This window comes from Phytophthora ramorum, assembly GCF_020800215.1.
Source record: "Phytophthora ramorum isolate Pr-102 chromosome Unknown Phyram_PR-102_s0006, whole genome shotgun sequence".
NCBI classification, from domain to species: domain Eukaryota; phylum Oomycota; class Peronosporomycetes; order Peronosporales; family Peronosporaceae; genus Phytophthora; species Phytophthora ramorum.
Window position 1 is genome coordinate 1,292,926 of NW_027150652.1, and position 17,296 is coordinate 1,310,221.

The 17,296-nt window shown below is 57.2% G+C and overlaps 7 protein-coding genes across 7 annotated transcripts; 4 read left to right on the plus strand and 3 right to left on the minus strand.

The window, feature by feature from the left end:
- Window positions 1-288: 288 nt before the first annotated feature.
- KRP23_7262 (Protein DETOXIFICATION 15) lies at window positions 289-1,785 on the plus strand (the record flags this gene model as incomplete). Its single annotated transcript, XM_067892554.1, has 2 exons — window positions 289-1,416; window positions 1,492-1,785. The coding sequence occupies 2 exons, from the start codon at window positions 289-291 to the stop codon at window positions 1,783-1,785; spliced, it is 1,422 nt and encodes a 473-aa protein (XP_067744423.1).
- A 1,698-nt stretch (window positions 1,786-3,483) lies between these two features.
- KRP23_7263 (uncharacterized protein) lies at window positions 3,484-3,776 on the minus strand (the record flags this gene model as incomplete). The annotated part of the gene is made up of 2 exons (XM_067892555.1): window positions 3,484-3,575; window positions 3,641-3,776. The coding sequence occupies 2 exons, from the start codon at window positions 3,774-3,776 to the stop codon at window positions 3,484-3,486; spliced, it is 228 nt and encodes a 75-aa protein (XP_067744424.1).
- A 331-nt stretch (window positions 3,777-4,107) lies between these two features.
- Window positions 4,108-4,863, plus strand: KRP23_7264 (E3 ubiquitin protein ligase RIE1; the record flags this gene model as incomplete). The annotated part of the gene is made up of 1 exon (XM_067892557.1): window positions 4,108-4,863. The coding sequence occupies one exon, from the start codon at window positions 4,108-4,110 to the stop codon at window positions 4,861-4,863; it is 756 nt and encodes a 251-aa protein (XP_067744425.1).
- A 1,420-nt stretch (window positions 4,864-6,283) lies between these two features.
- On the minus strand, window positions 6,284-10,189 carry KRP23_7265 (Membrane-associated protein Hem; the record flags this gene model as incomplete). The annotated part of the gene is made up of 1 exon (XM_067892558.1): window positions 6,284-10,189. One exon carries the CDS (start codon window positions 10,187-10,189, stop codon window positions 6,284-6,286), a length of 3,906 nt encoding a protein of 1,301 aa, XP_067744426.1.
- A 220-nt stretch (window positions 10,190-10,409) lies between these two features.
- On the plus strand, window positions 10,410-12,798 carry KRP23_7266 (uncharacterized protein; the record flags this gene model as incomplete). The annotated part of the gene is made up of 5 exons (XM_067892559.1): window positions 10,410-10,988; window positions 11,050-11,667; window positions 11,723-11,780; window positions 11,847-12,223; window positions 12,292-12,798. The coding sequence occupies 5 exons, from the start codon at window positions 10,410-10,412 to the stop codon at window positions 12,796-12,798; spliced, it is 2,139 nt and encodes a 712-aa protein (XP_067744427.1).
- Window positions 12,799-13,000: 202 nt separating this feature from the next.
- Window positions 13,001-14,623, minus strand: KRP23_7267 (Sodium/hydrogen exchanger 8; the record flags this gene model as incomplete). The annotated part of the gene is made up of 2 exons (XM_067892560.1): window positions 13,001-14,386; window positions 14,453-14,623. The coding sequence occupies 2 exons, from the start codon at window positions 14,621-14,623 to the stop codon at window positions 13,001-13,003; spliced, it is 1,557 nt and encodes a 518-aa protein (XP_067744428.1).
- A 208-nt stretch (window positions 14,624-14,831) lies between these two features.
- On the plus strand, window positions 14,832-17,047 carry KRP23_7268 (Glyoxylate/hydroxypyruvate reductase A; the record flags this gene model as incomplete). Its single annotated transcript, XM_067892561.1, has 2 exons — window positions 14,832-15,871; window positions 16,843-17,047. 2 exons carry the CDS (start codon window positions 14,832-14,834, stop codon window positions 17,045-17,047), a joined length of 1,245 nt encoding a protein of 414 aa, XP_067744429.1.
- Between the last annotated feature and the right edge of the window lie 249 nt (window positions 17,048-17,296).

The window sequence follows — 17,296 nt, forward strand, 5'->3', positions numbered from 1 at the left end:
AGCCCGACGTTGTTATTCATCTGGCCTGGACTTGCAAATGAAGGACGAAGAGGAAGGCAAAGGAAAATGTCAGTCTCGATCGAGAGAATTTGAGAACTCATCAACCAGCGGACTACGTTCGGCATTCAGCTGGAGTGGACTTGGAGGCATGGTCGGGTGCCTGGCCGTGGGCAACGTGCTGGCAGCTCGAAGGAAGCTGGAAGGAAGCTGAACCGTTTCGACGGTCGTTTAGAACGTATCTGTTTAACGTCCCCTCACTCACTCTGCAACCTGCCCCGATCATCGACCATGGTCTCCGCTCGTCGCGAACTGCGCTGCCTGCTGGAGCTGGCAGTGCCCAGCGCGCTGTCCACCTACTGCTTCTTCGCCGTCTCCATCACGGAGCTCAGCGTCGTGGGCCACTTGGGCGTGGACGAGCTGGCGGCCGTGGCCTACGCGCAAATGTGCCTGGATCTGTCCATCCTTGTGAGCATGCAGGGCTTCAATGCCGGCATGAACGCGCTGTGTTCGCAGGCCTTCGGCGCCAAGAACTACCACTTGCTGGGCGAGTACGCGCTGCTCACGAGTCTGCTGCTCACGGTGGCCTGTGTGCCGCTTGCCGTGCTGTGGTGGAATTTGGGAGACATCCTGTTGGCTGTTGGAGTCGCCGACCGCGTGGCGGCGCTCGCAGGCATCTACTGCCGCCTGTCGCTGCTTTGGCTGTGGCCTCGCAGCATGTTCCAGGTGCTGTCTTGCTTCTACCAAGCGCAGCACATCGTGCAGCCCACCGCCGTCTTCAACGTGCTGGCCGTCGCCCTCAACGGCTTCTTGGTGGTCGGGCTCACGCACGGGCGCTTCGGGCTGCCGGAGCTTGGGTTTGTCGGGTGCCCACTGGGCACGGCGGTGGCGCTGCTTGCGCGGCTGATCGGCTACGTCCTGTACATGAATCTCTACCGCAAGCTCCACCGCCGTTGCGCGTGGCGCTGCGATGGCAGCTTCCTGGACGCGAGCATCCTGCGCAACCTCTTGTCCGTGGGACTGCCGCTTGCGGGCGGTACGCTGTTCGAGAACGCGCAACTCATTTCCATGACGCTCTTCGCGGCCACCATCGGCGAGGTGCAGCTGGGCACGCACAACGCCATGATGGAGCTCTTCTTCTTCGCAACGAGCCCGCTGTACGCCGTCGTGAGCGCCACCGTCACGCGCATGGGGATGCATCTAGGCGCGGGCAAGCCATCAGAGGCGCTGCTCACCGCCCAGGTCTGCGGGGCCTGCATTGCGCTGCTCACGACCGTCAACGGTACGATCGTCGTGAGCGCGCGGCGGCAGCTCGGGCAGCTCTTCTCAGACAGCCCGCAAGTCATCGACACCTTCAGCCAGATCTGCGGGCTCGCAGCGCTCGCGTACTTCGTGCTGGGCTTCTTCTACTACTCGTTCGTAAGGCTCCTCTGCTGCTGCATTGCTCGTTCTTGTGCTGCCAAATGATCTAACCTTTTGCGCTGTGCTCCGTAGGCGGTACTGAAGGCGCAGGCGCGTCCGATGCCCATTATGGTGGGCTTTATCGCGGGCGCGTGGCTCGTGGGTGTGCCCGTGGCGTACTTGCTGGGCGTGCACCCGGCGCACCAGAGCCTCCTGGGCGTGTGGCACGGCATGATCTGCGGGTACGCGGTGACTTCGGCCATCGGGTTCGCGGTGGCGTTCGGGCGGCCCAATTGGCAACTCGAGGCCGACAGGGCTGTCGCGCGCTCGCACATCAAGGAGAAGGAGCTCGCGTCGCCGCAGGAGTCCGACGTGCTGCTCGCGTAGCTCGGCGTCGGCGATAGAGGCCACTGTATAAGATACAGTAATACCAACGGAAACTTGGCAGTCTTGCGTGGCGGTCTCGCTTTCACCGAGAAGCCCGCGCTTCAATGTATCCACGTCATATTCGAAGGTGCTTCAAGCGGGGCGTGATGACTTGGCCTCTGCGCGGCGGCCGTCGTGATCGCGAGCTGCGACAGCGGTCCAACGACGATGCCACACGAGAGAATCCACGGCGCCGGTCCCGGCTCGGACGCGCGCTCGCCTCGGCTTTGGCAGCATGCATGACAAACGCCTGAAATAAAAGCTGGCGGTGTTGGGAAGGCTGCTTCGCCAGCAGCGCTTGCACGCCGCGGGAAGTCATAGCGAGTCGAGGGGAATCGTTGCCGCAATGAGGGGCCCTCATGGAGGGCCTTCGTCTGCCGCTGCAGGTCCCACGCAGTAGATCGCGACCGCTTCGAAGTTGCGCGGTAAATGTGGCACTGCTGCATATTAGCAGGTCGACCTCGGTCATTCGGCGACGCTTCTCCGGCGGATCGCAGTACGATATTCGCAGCAGAGGTGTACGCTCGAATCATCTTGCTTAGCGGGCGGCTTCGTGCTTCATATATGTACTTGCAGCGGCAGTGGCAGTACATGTACCAGCAAGTTGCTGCACGTGAGCGCGGATCCCTCGTTGAGGGCATCATGGCGAATACGGACGAAGCGGTCGCTCCGCCGGCAGTCCCTCGCGACATGAAGGCCGCCTTGAAGGCGCCATTTCAACGTGCACTTCATGGCGACGACGGGAGATCAGAGGGCGAGAGTGCCACGATGCATTCGCTACGCTGATCCCACCGTGGACACACCACCGCTCCGGTCCGCCCCCTCTGGACCGAATTTGAAAGTCTCGCGTTGCGGTGAGTTGCGGCGGCACCAGACACATCGACGTATTTCATCGTCCTTCGTCCGTCACCTCAGCATCAGGAACGGCGCCGCCGCAACCTGCCGGCAGCAGCGAAGAAAAGTAAGGATGCAGCCGGTTCGCGGCTCGACAGCTCCCTTATCCAGCGATCAGTGTCAGCACGCAGAGGAGACCCGGTCTGCGGTCTCATGATGAGACCGGGGTCTGCAACTGCGACCGCGTCCGCGGTCGGGATGGAGGCGGCGCAACGTCATTTCTTGCGGATATCCGACGACACAACCGATTGCGGCGCGCCGCGCGATTATCAAACGCCCTGTGCATTCAGCAAGACACCAAAATCAGCAGGACAGCAGCAGCTTCGCATATCAGCACACCGCGCTTTATGGCGCTCGGCCGGCAGCAGCAAGACTCCTTGCGTGGAATGACGATTCCTCGGCCTGGAGAGGTCCGGGTATGATCTCCGCGATCGTTGTGATGGGCGAGCGGGACCCGCGTCGCTGTCTCAGGCCAGGACTGGTCCTGCTGGCAGGCTGCCGGAGCGCCGTCGCTTGCTCGTGTGGTTGGCAATTAAAAAAGTGACCGAAAGTGTAGGATGGAGTAAGCAATATTAGCTCGCCGCGCCGCGTACGGTGCGGGACTCTCCGGTCTCGCTGTGGTCGTGTGTCCGCGGCGACGACGGCCACAAACGCGCCGTGTTACAGCCCATCGAGCAAAAGGCTTTTGCTGCTGCTCGAGCCGACCAGTGTCCGTCGTCGAGCCGCCCCCGCCTTGTGCTCCGCTGTCATCGCCGCAAAGAGGACTCATCGACAGCGTTTAACGGTCCGAAAGTGCAGTGACGGGGGAGCACTTCGTGTCCGCTGCACCGCGGCCGACACCTTGCAGCAGGCAGGCCCTGCCGCAGGGAGGGAGCAAGTTAGGATACGCGTCGCGGCGGCGATTTGCAATATTTGGCCAAACCTCTCTCAGCCTCCTCCGTGCGTTGGCGCCGCCGCGACAGCATGGACTGTAGCTCGGCGCGTGGCGCCCCGGAACAGCGCGCGCCTCGTGCTGGAGTCCCCGCGTTGCGAGATTCGGATTCAAATCGCGCGGGCATGCAAAATTCGAAGTCGGGTGCTCCGAGCCCTCTTGTCAAACGCGCTTGGCCGTTGTTGCTGTTTGCTTCGCCGGTTGCTGTTGCTGCTGCTGCACCGGAGCCCGTCTCGGCTGCGACCGGCCGCCTTTCGCGGTGGTCATAATCGTCGTCGAGGGGGGATAGGTGGGCGAAGGTGGGTGCTCCACATGGAGGTCCAGAGACGCTGACCGGATCCGCCGGCCTTTTTTCTTTTCGAACGGGCCTCGGCCGCTGCTCACTCTTCCGCTCATTCGCTCATTTGCTGAGGCGCCGACACCCCCGAGTTCAGCGCACCCGCCGCCAACAGACAGACATGGACATCACGGTTCGCGTGGAGGTGCAGTACGTGGCGCCCGAGCACGCGCTCATCCGCGACGTCTTGCAGATGTTCCGCACGCCCGCCTGGGTGCGCTTCATGGTGCGCTACATCTCGCCGCACCTCAAGAACGCTGCGCCCGCCGACAAGTCCGTCATGGACAGCCTGGCCTCTTGGACCGTCGCGCCCGTCGCGCGCAGCGGCACCAAGCGTTCCATTGCCAGCGTCTCTTCCTCTTCATCGTCCTGTGCCAACGACTGCGTCATCTGTCTCAGTGAGCTGCAGAGCGGTGCCGACGAGTTCGTGTCGCTGCCGTGCGGCCACCAGTTCCACCTACCGTGCATCCGCTCGTGGCTTAAGCTGCGTAGCACGTGTCCGAGCTGCCGCTTCCAGTTCCGCAAGGCCTTCTCGGGCAGCTACGCTGTGCGGACGCTCAACTCGGCGCTGTTGCTCAAGCAGGAGCACCGGCCTCTGCCCAAGGAGCAGATCCTCAACACGTGTGTGGGCCGCGAGACCGTGCGCGCCGTCGTCAACGTCACGCTCAGCCAGATCGCCGCGCACGCCAAGCAGAGCCAGTACCCGTGTGTGCTCAACGCGCTAATGATGCACTCGAACGGCGACAGCTTCTCTGAACCCGCGGCGGCAGACGCCCCGTTGGCCAAGAACAACAACAGCAGCAGCGGCGGCGGCGACAAAGAGGCCGACGACGGCAACAGCAGCGAGCCGCGCGCCAAGCGAATGCGCGTGGCCTAGATGCCTCCGATACCAACAGACAGCGTGTAACTACCAGACTAGGATCCAGTGTAAACTATCAACCATGAAGCATGCGCGACCGACAGAGGCGCGCCTAACCAACACCAGCCCAACTCTTACGTATCGACACTTCTTAGGCATGACCAAGTTTGACGTTGCATGTGACGTGTGCCGACTTGAAGTTTGTAAAGCGGCGGGACTTCAAATGCATGTATCGCATTTGGGAATGTGGTTTTTCGATTACAAGAGATGCTGCTTTCACTATGCCCATACTGAAACCAGGTGCCACGCCGCCACGCCGCGACTTGATATGATGCGGCACCGAGGGCGTCGATTACGCGTGTTGAACGCCCGCCGCGAGTAGACTCGACCTAGCCGGGCTCCGCTGTGCCTCGGCCACCAACTGCAACTTGCTCGGGATCGCCGCGGCGCGATTTGCCGGCGGCGCGCGCGACTTGGCTTCACTATCGTGCGGCCGAAGGTGGTTTTCGTCAAACGCCGAAATTCGAATTTGAATTTCGGCGGGAGGTGTCGGCGATGTCGTCGGTCTGCTAGACTCGGTGTCATGTGCGTCGGTCGGCGGCGACGCCCGCCTGGATGCGACAGCGCGCGCGCGTGGCTGGCTTCGCTTGCTTGCTCGCCGCGGTCCCGAGCCGGATTCGTCCTCGCAAACTCCCTCGGATGTGTCGGAAGTGCTCTTCGTGTTCCCTCCCGCCTGATTTCCAGACATCAGGGACACGCTGCCGGCTGGCGCCGGAGTCTTGGGCGCTCGTGTCGACCGACACCGCTTGCCGTGTTGACCGCGTTGACTGCGCGCGCGCATGGACAAGGAGCAGCGCCGTTCGCTGCCCGGCCGGCTTGTCTTTATTTGTCGCGGTCGTTCCCACCCCTACGCCGGCGGTCTCCGTTGACGAGCCTTCTTGTCCGGCATAAGCATGGAGAGAGCGCTCGTCGCCAATCGATCAGTCCGCGGCCAGCACAGCACAGTACCACCACATCCTCTCGCCGGCTGCTGCTGGTTCACGGCCTGTGCCGCCGCCTTGGTCAGGGCCACCACTTTAATTTCTTCGCAGCGGCGGCCGTCTTATCCCAGTCTCGCGGCCAACCAGCGCCGCGCCACACCATCCGCCGCCAGTGCCAGGACTTGAGGCGCACACGCCCCGTCTCGGTGAAGCGCAGTCATCGCCGCGCCCGTTTCTGCCGGCGCGCTTCGTCAATACGCGCTGAACACGGCGCAAATCGGCGCCGGCAGCTCCGGGTGCTGGAGCTCAAGCTTTGTCGTCGACACCGCTGACGATTCGTCAGTGACGAACACACAAGTTGTGCACAACGCTCCGGCGGGAGGATGGCAGCCAAGTGCTGCACGCCGCGGATGGTCTTTGGGCGCCACGCGCGACGCCCGCCACCAGCAGCTGGGCGATCAGGCCGCAGAGTGCAGCACCAGCAACGCGCGCGGCAGAAGACGCTCGAGCGCCAGATCCAGCTCGCCCAGCGCCGAGCCATGCGCTCCCGCGGTCTCGCCGCCGCCGACCGACGTCGCGGTGGTCACCAGCAGCTCCAGTGCTTCCAACAGCGGCCTTACGGTCGTCGCGTCCGCGCTCGAAGCATCAAGTTGAAGTGGCAACTTGGATCGGGTGGTACATGGCAGGACTGTGGTACATGTTGAAGCTCGCCTGAGCGCGGCCACGGCGCAGCGATGTAATGATGGACTGCTGTGTGGTGCCGGCAGCAAGCGCGCCATGGCGAGACCCATCATGTGCGCGTTGGTGTCTGTGGCCTCCACGCTCGACAAATATGTCGTCCGCTTCCATACGCCGGAGTGGAAGGCCGAGCTGCACGCCACAGGCAGCAGTCGCGTCCACGTAGCGCGTCGGTCGGGGTCTTGCTGCAATTCGTACAGCACGCGCGGAGCGACGCGCGCCTCCCACGCGTCCTTCGTCGCGTTTGGGCTGTGGACGTGCAAGAGCTGAAGAAGGAAAGCTGCTGTCCCGATCTGGATGAGCTGCGTCGCAATATCGTCCAGAGCTCGGACTTGCGCAGTGGCAAGTATGACGTCGGCGCTTGTGTTGCCACTAAGCGCCATATCCATAAACGCCAGTACTGCATGCTCCGCTTCGATGGAGGAGCGCAGCCTTAAGATCTGCGCCACTAGAAGATTGGCTACGGTCGAGCTTACAGACTCAACGCCCGTGGAGCCGATCAAGCCGACAAGGTGACACAGTGCTTCGTGATTCGTGAAGTCTCGTGGATCCAGCTCTTCTGAAATGCCAGGGGCCAACACGAAGCAGTTTTTGCGTACCGAGGCCAAAATTGAAGGCGACGACATTGATGTCGAGGGCGACGGATGGCATCTCCTTGTCACGAGGGAAACGAAAAGCCAAGCCACTCGGTCAACGAGAGACCACTGCTGCAGCTCTTTTTCGGCAACGCGCGGTGGATCGACTGTCCAGTCTAGCAGCCTCTTGTCTTGGGGTAGGATCGACGCCAATGAACTGCACTCCGCCGTGAGAATTTTGGAGAGCGTGACTTGAAGAGTCTCGCCCAGCGATAACTCACTCTTATCGTTGTCCGTGGACCCATAGCAACAACCTCCGAACAATCTCTGTGTCGCCCTCAGGAAGCACTGAATTTCCTCTATTCCGTCCTTCAGAGAGCATCGCAGAACCACATTGTCAACTTTCCCTGCTGTCAGGGCTGAGCTCGAAAAGACCACCACTCCTCTCACGAAACGCACGAAGCAGGCCTGGACACGATGAGCGATAGCGCTTTTCACGTTACCACCTCCGTGTAGCTCAATGTGATCTAATAGCGCACGAACAAGCTCCACAGAATGCTCTTCATCGTCAATCTGCGCCTGCTTACGAATGGTAGCAGCGTAGATGTTGCTGTCGTTGTGGCGACTAACGGAGGACGTCGGTGACGCTAGCCGAACCTCAGCATTGCTTGGTCGCTGCACTTGGCTCGATTGAACACGCGAAAAGTTCGACAATTTCCGGTTGCTTGCCGTGACCTTGTTCTCGACTTGCTCAGACTTCTCTTCTGGCGATACGGAAATCTCGTCGCGCTGCAGAGCAACATCCCGCTTAACGACGGCCTCGAGTCCAAGCTCAACTTGGTTCACTAAGCTCGCTCTCATTTGGTCCATTTGCCGAGTCATTCGCACTGCTTGCTGTGCTGCTTCTTCAGCATCTACAAGCTCGTCGAGGATATATCTCCCTTCCGCTAGACTCGACAGAACTTCAAGTAGTCCGATCGAAGATGCTGGTGCTGGAACCAAGACCTGGTCAACACATCTCTCGAAAACCACGTCGCGGAACCACCAGCACTTGGAAAAGTTTGCAGCGTGCTCAACCAACTGAGGACTTTCGCAGGCATACTGCGTATGGCGAACCGCACATTCCATCCGTGCTCGAAGTACTTGCAGCAGCGGGAGTTGAGTTCTTGTCGCTAGATGAGCATTTGCTTGACGCCATTCTCGCACCCACGTGACTCGCGGCGACGATGAAATGCTCACACGATATCGTTCACGGTCCAAGAATCCTTCAAGCAGCGGTGGAAGTTCTGACCTCGACTCATTTTCTGTAAAAAGTTCTTGAATCGTGTACGCGATCCCTTCAGCGTCTCCATTCACGAGAAACATTTGGTAATACTCGGCTAGAAAATGTGAATGCTGCTCGATGAGTCCACGAAGGCGATGAGAATGGGTCAGCAAACTCGCTAACTCTCTCTCAGCCCCGCAGAAACTCGATAGCACTCGTTGTAAGTGCTTGGCTTTGATGTGTCCTGGAAGAAGTGGCGCCTTGTAGCCTCCAGCGTTGCTCAAACTGCCAGTGCGAACTCCGTGACACATGACCCACTCGATTTCATCTCGCGCGATGGCTAACGCTGACAAAAGCAGAGGAAATGACGGCGCCACGAGTCCAGGATTGTGTCGCATTAGCTGCTCGCAATTCTGGAGTAGCCATACAGCCACCTCACGACGCTGTCGATGGTTCACTCCACTGTTTCGTAAAGCATACTTGCCGAGAGCACTCATGGATTTCTTCAGAGGCATGGACGCCCGACTGCTTCCAAAAGAAGACAGTGACGAAGAGGTCGAGGTTCCTGTAGTGAGAGCAGCAGTGGAAAGCGAGGACGTAACTTGCTGGTAAAGCAACTCGTGAAGGTTGACGACGTGGCTGCGATGCAGAGTGAGAACAAGCCGGTTTCGCGCGATAACTTGCATGAAATCCCACAATTGTAAGCATGGTGGCGAATTGGTAGACGTTGGTGACACCGGCAGGGATCCACGCGAGGACGAACCATTTGTCTCTGCTGATTGCAGTTGATGGGGCACGCAGAGCACTACGGAAATGACCCAGTCCTCAACCTCTGCATTGTTGAGGAGATCAGGGAGGCACGAATGAGACGCGTAGGCGCCACTCACGAGTGACTCGAGATCAAACACACCTTGGAGGCGTAGCTTAGCAAGGTCATGGCAGGCTTCGTACCGTTCGAAGCACGAGAGCGCAAGTGCAGCGAGTGAAGCTCCGTTGCCAGCGACTTGCAGCTGGAAGTCGTGCTGGATGGCCAGCAGCGGAGCGGAACCGAAATGAAGCACAAACTCGCGCACGTGATGATCTGTGTGTTCGAGCGGCGAAAACATGGCAGGAGGGGTGCCAGTACCAGTCCTCGAGTCTCCAAGTGTCTGTAAGTTGTGAAGAAAGCTGTGCAGCGAAAGCAGCCCAGGAATGACGCTGAACGAGGTCCACAGCAGATTCATCTTGACGTACTTGGCAACGGTAGCGAGTACCAGTCGCGTGAGTTGTGGATGGCTGTCAAACGTCAGCACACCAGCCTCACTGCTGTTGTCGTCCGCGAAAAACCTGGTGAGAGACTCCCACGCAGCCTGCTGCCAATGGTGCAGACGCTTCATGAGCTGGTAGACGCTGGCCGAAGTAGTGTGCAAGGCACTGCGCTCAAAGTCCTCTGTAGGTAGATTCGCGTTCATTTTCTCAAAGGACATGGACTGCATCGTCAAGAACTGGCGAGCGAAGAACTTGACGATGGCGTCCATGTCGATGCCTTCCAGAGTTTGTCGAAGCTCTTCAGTGCTTCTGTTCCTTCCGGAAAGCGACAACGAGTGTCGAGGACTCAACGACTGCTTGAAATCTTCTCTCGAGACGTCGGTGGCCAAGTCTTGATCCGTAGATGCTGCATCGACACAAGTTGTTGCATCACTCTTCCGTGAGGTCTTGAAAAGTGTCATGAGGTGGCTCAAACGTGCCATGAGCTCGTCCGCTTCATTGATTAGACATGGGAGTTCATCCAGCAGAGACGACACCATTTTGGTTTAAGGGACACGAAGGATCCAGGGACGGTCGCGACGGTGTACAACTTTTGGGTATTTTTATCGAGTCGACGAGTGCGGTCAAGTTCGTTTGATGTTATTTGAGCTTCGAGCAATGGCAAACGAGCGAGAAAGCGAAAAATGTGGTGACGGTGACCAGGAAAGCGTGAGTTTTCAGGGTCTTGAGCTTGTAGTCGTTCCCTCAAGTCTCTTCTCGATGGAAAACGTTCGACGGGTGGACTTGTCTTCGAATGAATTGACACGGTTCCCAGGAGCACGCGTAGGCCAAGAACTTCATTTTCTGGAAGTGTTGGTGTTGAACAACAACCTGCTACATGTTCTGGAAGATGTCTCGGCTCTGGCTGCAGCACCTCGACTGTGCGAACTAGATGTGCGCGACAACCCCCTTCGGCTCTGTCACAATCGGCTGTACCTGCTGGAGACTCTTCTTTTCCACGAAGCAAGCGTCGAAGAAGATATTCTTCGCGAACTCCATTGGGATGAAGACCTTAAGAGCTTTGTAAGCGCCTCTCAGCCGTCAAGAAACATTCTCTACCGGTCACGACTTCCTCGCCGGCGAGGATTCCCAATGCTTCAGATGCTGAATGGGGACTGGGTCACTGATTCAGAGACTCGACAAGTGGAAGTTGAAGGGGGCAAGGCTGTAGAATACTTCCGATCGCTTGGTCGTGGTAGCAAGAAGAGTAAAGTTGATACCCGCAAGACTTCAAGTGCCAATGGGATCAAAGTGAACCAGCGGCGGTTTGACGGGAGCCGAATGACAATTAAGCAAATGGTAAGCTTCTTGCGCCTTGCATCTGCATTGCTTACGCTTACTCCGTCTTACTTGCGCGCAGCTCCGAAACGAAGCTCGAATCACTGCAATTCCACCCCGTCAAGTCTTGAAACACTATCAGATTGACACCGAAAGCTGTGAGGAAGTATCGGACAGTTTGGTCCAACCCGAAAAGAATAGGATCGACGATGACAACGATGAAGAAGACAACAAACACCAGCTTCTGCAGCGGCTATTTCGCCCGCTTTCACTTTCACCAGATACACCTGAGCAAGAACAAGAAGACGCTCCCGATATCAAACCTGCAACTGGAAGCAGCGACACAGAGCCTTGGAACTACCCGGTCAGCACTTTCGACGATCTGCACAGCGACGAACGCCAATACGTGCGATACAAGAGCAAGCACGTAGGTGGAACACTGGAGCGTGACGACCACTTCTTTGAGTCGACGACGTTCCTGGACTGTGTGGCACAATGCGAACGCTCTCGTCGCTTGACGATTCGAGCAGTGGATCTGCTGACTCAACGTCACGCAGACACGAGTACACTACCGAATAACTTGCATTCGTCTCGGCAGTCGCAGTCGTCACATCCGCTACCGATGTCAGAAGCTGCTGCTGTGCTAACAGATAACCTCTCAGCCAACTTTACCAAGCGCCAAGCCCGAGAAGGTTTTGAGGTAAGCGCGTTGCAGTCCTCGTGAAGCATTTGTCGATGTACTGACCACGAAACAGCGAGTGGCAGATTTTCAACAGAGGCAAGTGACTGTGGGCGATTGCCGGATACAAGCAGGTCCGTGGTCCTAGCAATTGTGTCGTGAGAGTCTATCTAACAGTATTGTGTGGGCTGTGGTTGCAGCGGTTGGGGACTATCTGCTGGGGGAGCACATCGCTCTGAGGCAGAAGACTAACCAATTGCTAAGTGGCCAAGCAGCAAGCGATATTCGTTGGCGTGACAACGCTCACGGCATCGAAGCAAGCCTGGAGGAGTCGCTCAGCAAAGTCAAGCTGCGCAACGCGGTAGACCTCGCCAATACGCTTGGTGGTGGGAAGGAGCAAAAGCGCCTGATCCAGGCGTTGATCGATGCAGACGCCAAGGTGATCGAGGAGGAGAGAGTCATGGAAGAGCACAAGTCTCATCGTCAACGACTTCGGCGTATCAACGCGCGTCAAGTGGTGCACCCTCAGACAAGGCGCGAAGTTGATCTCGCGAAGAAACTTGCACGACTGCACGAGGTACGAATTCATTTCCTTCACACTGTACGTTGAGGTTGTTCATAATTTCGATTGATGATGACACGCAGGAATCGCCTTGGCAAGAACGCAACTGGAGGGCGAAGATGAAGCTTCTCGAACGCAAGCGAGAAGAGATCGATCTCACCGAACCGATTCCAGTGCACTCCTTTGCGTCTTCTGGTCGGGGAACGAGGTTACCGCACAATCGAACCGAAGCACACTCGAAACCAGCTGCAACGACGGCCAAGTCGTCGGAGGATACCCCTCCTCGACAAGTGATGGCGAAATTCCGCACCATCGAGACTGTCGAGAAGGCAGCACGGGATCCGTTGGTTCGAGTTGACTCGCACGACCTGCTTGTTCGATGCTCAGAGATCCGCCAGAACAAGGATAAACACGTGAAGGCGCTGGCGATACACCGCGATCGGTTCCTGGACGAGGAATCCGAGTGGGAACGCATGCGCCAGGACCCCATCAACCTTGTGCGCCGGCATTTACGCCGCGAACTGTTCCAGGACGTGCAGCCGGTCCAGATCGGCACCACGGATTACTTCTACTCGCCCATTTTCCAGTAGTCACAACCGTTGCCATCAATGCTTAGTGTCACAACAGCGATATGTTAATACTTAGCAGATTTCGCACACGTGCGGAGCTCTTCCCCCACCAACTTTCTGTCATACTATAACTTGCTCCCGGCGATTTGCGTGCTTGATTGTCTGACCAGATGAACCTCACTGGAGCGTCGCAGCCGATTGCGTCCCATGCAGGAAACCAACGTCACACGCAGTTGGTCTGGTTTCCATCTTCCATCGAAGAATACCTCGCGAGATTGGTATCGCTTCTCGGACGTGGGTTTCCACCGAAAATCGGCTTGAGGTAGTTTTCGTCGAGGTCGATCCATCTGCTGTGCACGCTCTGGGAGCCTGGCGGAGAGAGGGAGGTAGTCACCAAAGGCTGTTTCTCGTCGGCTTCGCCAGTATAGGCGTCTTCACTCATAGCAACTTTCTGTTCAGGGTGAGGGTCTCCCGTGAGTCCCAGCACACGCAGCAGCGGGCCAGTGGCCATCCCGAAGAAGACTGTCGTGAAAAGGACCAGGAAAAGCGTCGAGCTCTTGAGAATTGCTGCGTGGATCGGGTTCCCCGTCGAAACGTTGAGTACCAGCGCAAAAGCGATAGCGCCCCTCAGTCCCGAGAACCAGATCACGACCATGTACTTAACCGGGATCTTCTGTCGCTCCGAGCGCCCGCAATTGGCTAGCGAGCACAGAGGGAACGTGTTGATCGCGCGCGCTAGCAGACACGCGCCAAAGTTGGCGAAAATGAACCCCCAGTCCCACACGAACGAGTCTCGGTACGCGAACACGCTGAGACCGAGGTACAAATAAATGAAGTTTTCCGCCAGAAACGCCATCGTCGACAGCAGCTGCTTGAACGCGAATGCGCTGGCCTTCGAGATGTTGTACATGTGGTAGTGACGAATGAACACCCCGCTAAAGAACACGGCTAACAGTCCACTGAGCTCAAATAAGTCCGCCGCTAAGTAGCTCGCGTAGCAACTTAGCAGAATAATGGACATCTCGTAAATGGGATGTTGACGCAGCGCTGGGTCCGAGTGACGCAAAAAGTAGGCAGACGAGTAGCAAATGGCCCCCGCGAGAGCCACAGACCCAATTCCGATGCTCAGCAGCCTGAAGACCATGAACATGGCAACTTCCACGTTCACCTCGGTGTTGCCGCTTTCCACAAATTTCTGGAATATGGTAAAAATCACAATGGCCACGGCGTCATTGAGCACACTTTCCCCGAACACGAGGTTGAAAAGCAGAGACGGCGCGCGGCACTTTTTGAACACCAGCAGCGTTGCAACTGGGTCAATTGCCGAGATGAGGGACCCATAAAGGAAGGCTTCGGCGGACGTCAACTGGGTAATGAGACCCAAATTACCGAGCCAAATGAGAATGCCGCCGGTCGCAAAAGTGGCCAATAAAGTGCCCACAATTGCCAGCAGCAATATGGTGTAAAAGTTGCTGAAAAACCCTTTGCGCTGCGTGTTGAAGCCCGCCTCGAGGATAATTGGGGGCAGGAGGCCCAAAAAAAGGATCTGCGGGTCCAGCCCCGCGCCTTGGACGCGCTTTTCCGACACCAGTCCAAGCAATGCGCCGCTCTGTTGCAAGTCGCACAAAAGAATCAGTTTTATGCGCGAAAATGGGATCTGTAACTGGGCACGTACTAGAAGTCCGCAGAAAATGGCCCACGACGACGTGGACAGCAGCGGCGCCTCGCGCATACGGTCGATGCGGTAGGCCACGTTCACTAGCAGCAGCTGGATCACGGCGCACACGAGCAGCTCGGCGCCGGCCCAGCGCTGCTGCTCCTGCTGCTGATCGGCTGCCAACTCCATTGTTGCGCAAAAGGCTAAGTGCGCTCTTGGCAGCGAAATCTGGGAAATCTCTGCCACGCACTTTTTCGTCCCAAACCTGTATGTTTTCATGTTTACATGTCGCAAACCCTTTCGAATTCGATTTAAGAAGTGTTCGTACCGCATTTCTACCTGTCATACTGAATAGAGGGTCCCAGTTTTGGGCAGGTCCATTGCGCCAACTGCCACCATGGTGCTGCGGATCCCTGTCATCTCCTCCATCGAGGGCTTGGGCGCCGCTGTGCGCCAGCGCCTGCAACTCTCTGCCCCATCAAGCCTCTGCCAGCAGGTGGAGATCGTGGACGTGCCTATTCCGGCGCCCAATTCCTGGCAGCTGGACCTAAATCAGCGCAAAACGCTGGAAGACGCCGAGTTCCTGCTCGCAGACGCGAATGTGGGCGCAAAGCTGCTGCTGGCGCGCGAGACCGTTTTGCCGACCGAGTTGCCCGAGTTGTTGCACCAGGTAAAATGGGTCCAATCCACGTACGCTGGCGTGGAACCATTTTTCCAGCAATTGGCGCATTTACCACCCCCGAATTTTACCCTCACGCGCGCAGGTGGCATCATGCCAAACGCCATGGCGCAATACGTTTTTGGGTGGATTATCGCTCTGGAGCGCAAATTTCTCGATGTGCAAAAGGTGCAGACTCAGAAACTTTACGCGCGAACCGAGCTGAAATATAGGTCCTTCCGCCCGCTGACCGTGAGCATCCTCGGGTTGGGCGAAATCGGCCAGGCAATTGGTCGGTTGATGAGAGCTGCAGGGTTCCGGGTCGTGGGGTTCAAACGACGCATCGGGACGGAAGATGCCCAAAACTTGGGTGCCGACCGCGTGTCGGACGACCTCCACGACGTTTTGAGTGCCGCCGACTTTGTGGTCAACATTTTGCCCAGCACGGCCGCGACCAAGGGACTTTTGAGTCTGGACACGCTCCAGGCGTGCAAAAAGAAGAAACCAGTTTTCATCAACGTCGGACGCGGGGACGTGATCAAGGAGACGGAGCTGGTGGCGGCTCTGGATGAAAAACTCTTTTCCAAGGCGGTGCTGGACGTTTTCGAGAAGGAGCCACTGCCGAAAGAGAGTCTGTTGTGGACGCACCCGTCGGTGCTCTTGACGCCGCATGTGGCGGCGCTGAGTCTTCCCGAAGAAGTGGCAGACGTGTTTGTCACGAATTTGGATCTGCGCCTCAAGGAAAAGCCGATGCTGTACCCCGTGGACTGGGCCAACGGGTACTGAGTTGTGGTTGACAGTCAGGCAGCTTAATTTTCCACGACGATGTGAGAGATGATTGGAACTTTGGCGTCTAAAGTATGACTTGCTTTGGAAGTGAATTCGTCAGGTGGCCTACATGTAGTCGTTCTACGCGTAGCAGCTAGGAGCAACTCGTGTAATTCCCACTCAGCTTCAAGGCCAACCTTCATTCGTTCACCGTACCTGTTGAACTCACAGGAAAAAATAAGATGAAATTATTCAAATGCTTAATGGAGACTTAAGCTGCTCTAAGAACTGGTTGCGTTAACGAGCGTAGTTTGAATGAGAAATCATACATTGACTTCCGTGTTTTATCTGTGATGTCGATTCTGCATCTTAGTAAGACCTGTCAAGGTTTACTTGGGTAGGGTTTTTAATGGAAAATTGCGAACTGAGTCGACCCACGCTCCTTGCAGTTGACCAAGAACACAACAACTCTAGCCTGGTAATGTGGCCCCATTAAACGTAACTCACACGAATTGTTAGCATGGAAACTACGAGACCATCCCTACCGCTCCTCGTCTTGATCTCAAATGTCAGACTCGGATCCTCTACAGGTGCACAGCCTGCACATCTCGCCCCGACGAACCTCCATGAGACTCTCCAAACGCAAAGGAGTAGGTCCAGTGGCCCCCGCAAGCAGACGATCATGTCGTCGCGGGGACAAGTCACCACGCACTAGCCTTCAAAAAGGCAACATCTTCCCCACATGGCTACATTCAACGAACCTTTCGAGAAGCATGACGTTGCGACGACAGCCAACTTCTTTTCTTTTCCAGTATAGAAATCCATCCTGTGCAACCGCATGGACCAGTCGCAGGCCCCCATCTTTCTCGAATCCCACCGAATGCGATTTCAGCCAATGTCTAACGGCCAGCGCACGTACAGTTGACAGTTCGGCACTTGGATCAGTTGGCAATTGGTACTGCAAGACACAAGTCGCGTTAAGAACTTCTACGGCAATGCAGGGAATCTTCACGCTCGCGCTGGTGCTGCTCAACAGCTGGGTGGGCCACGGCGCCGAGGCGCTGGACGCCGCGCAGGCCTCGGGCCCACTCTTCGTCGGTGGCTCCGTGGTCGAGAAGAGCTGCGACGGCTGCACGCCTGGCCCCATGGTGCACACGCTGCTCAAGCACACGGACGACCGCAACTGATCCGGATTATGAACCCACGGACGGCTGGAGAAGAAAGAGAGAGAAGAAGAAGAAGTATCCAGTCCTTCTTATTTTGAGACTTTGGGAGCTCGCTTTCATTAATATATAACCTCGGTCGTGGAGGTGCCTTGTGTAGTTTACCGTCGTTTTGGTTAGTTAACATTGCGTGTTTGAAGCTGTAGATGAATTTAGAGGACCAGAGAGCGCTAAATGAGACTTTGGGCGGAGAAAAACTGCTCTGCCTGGCAG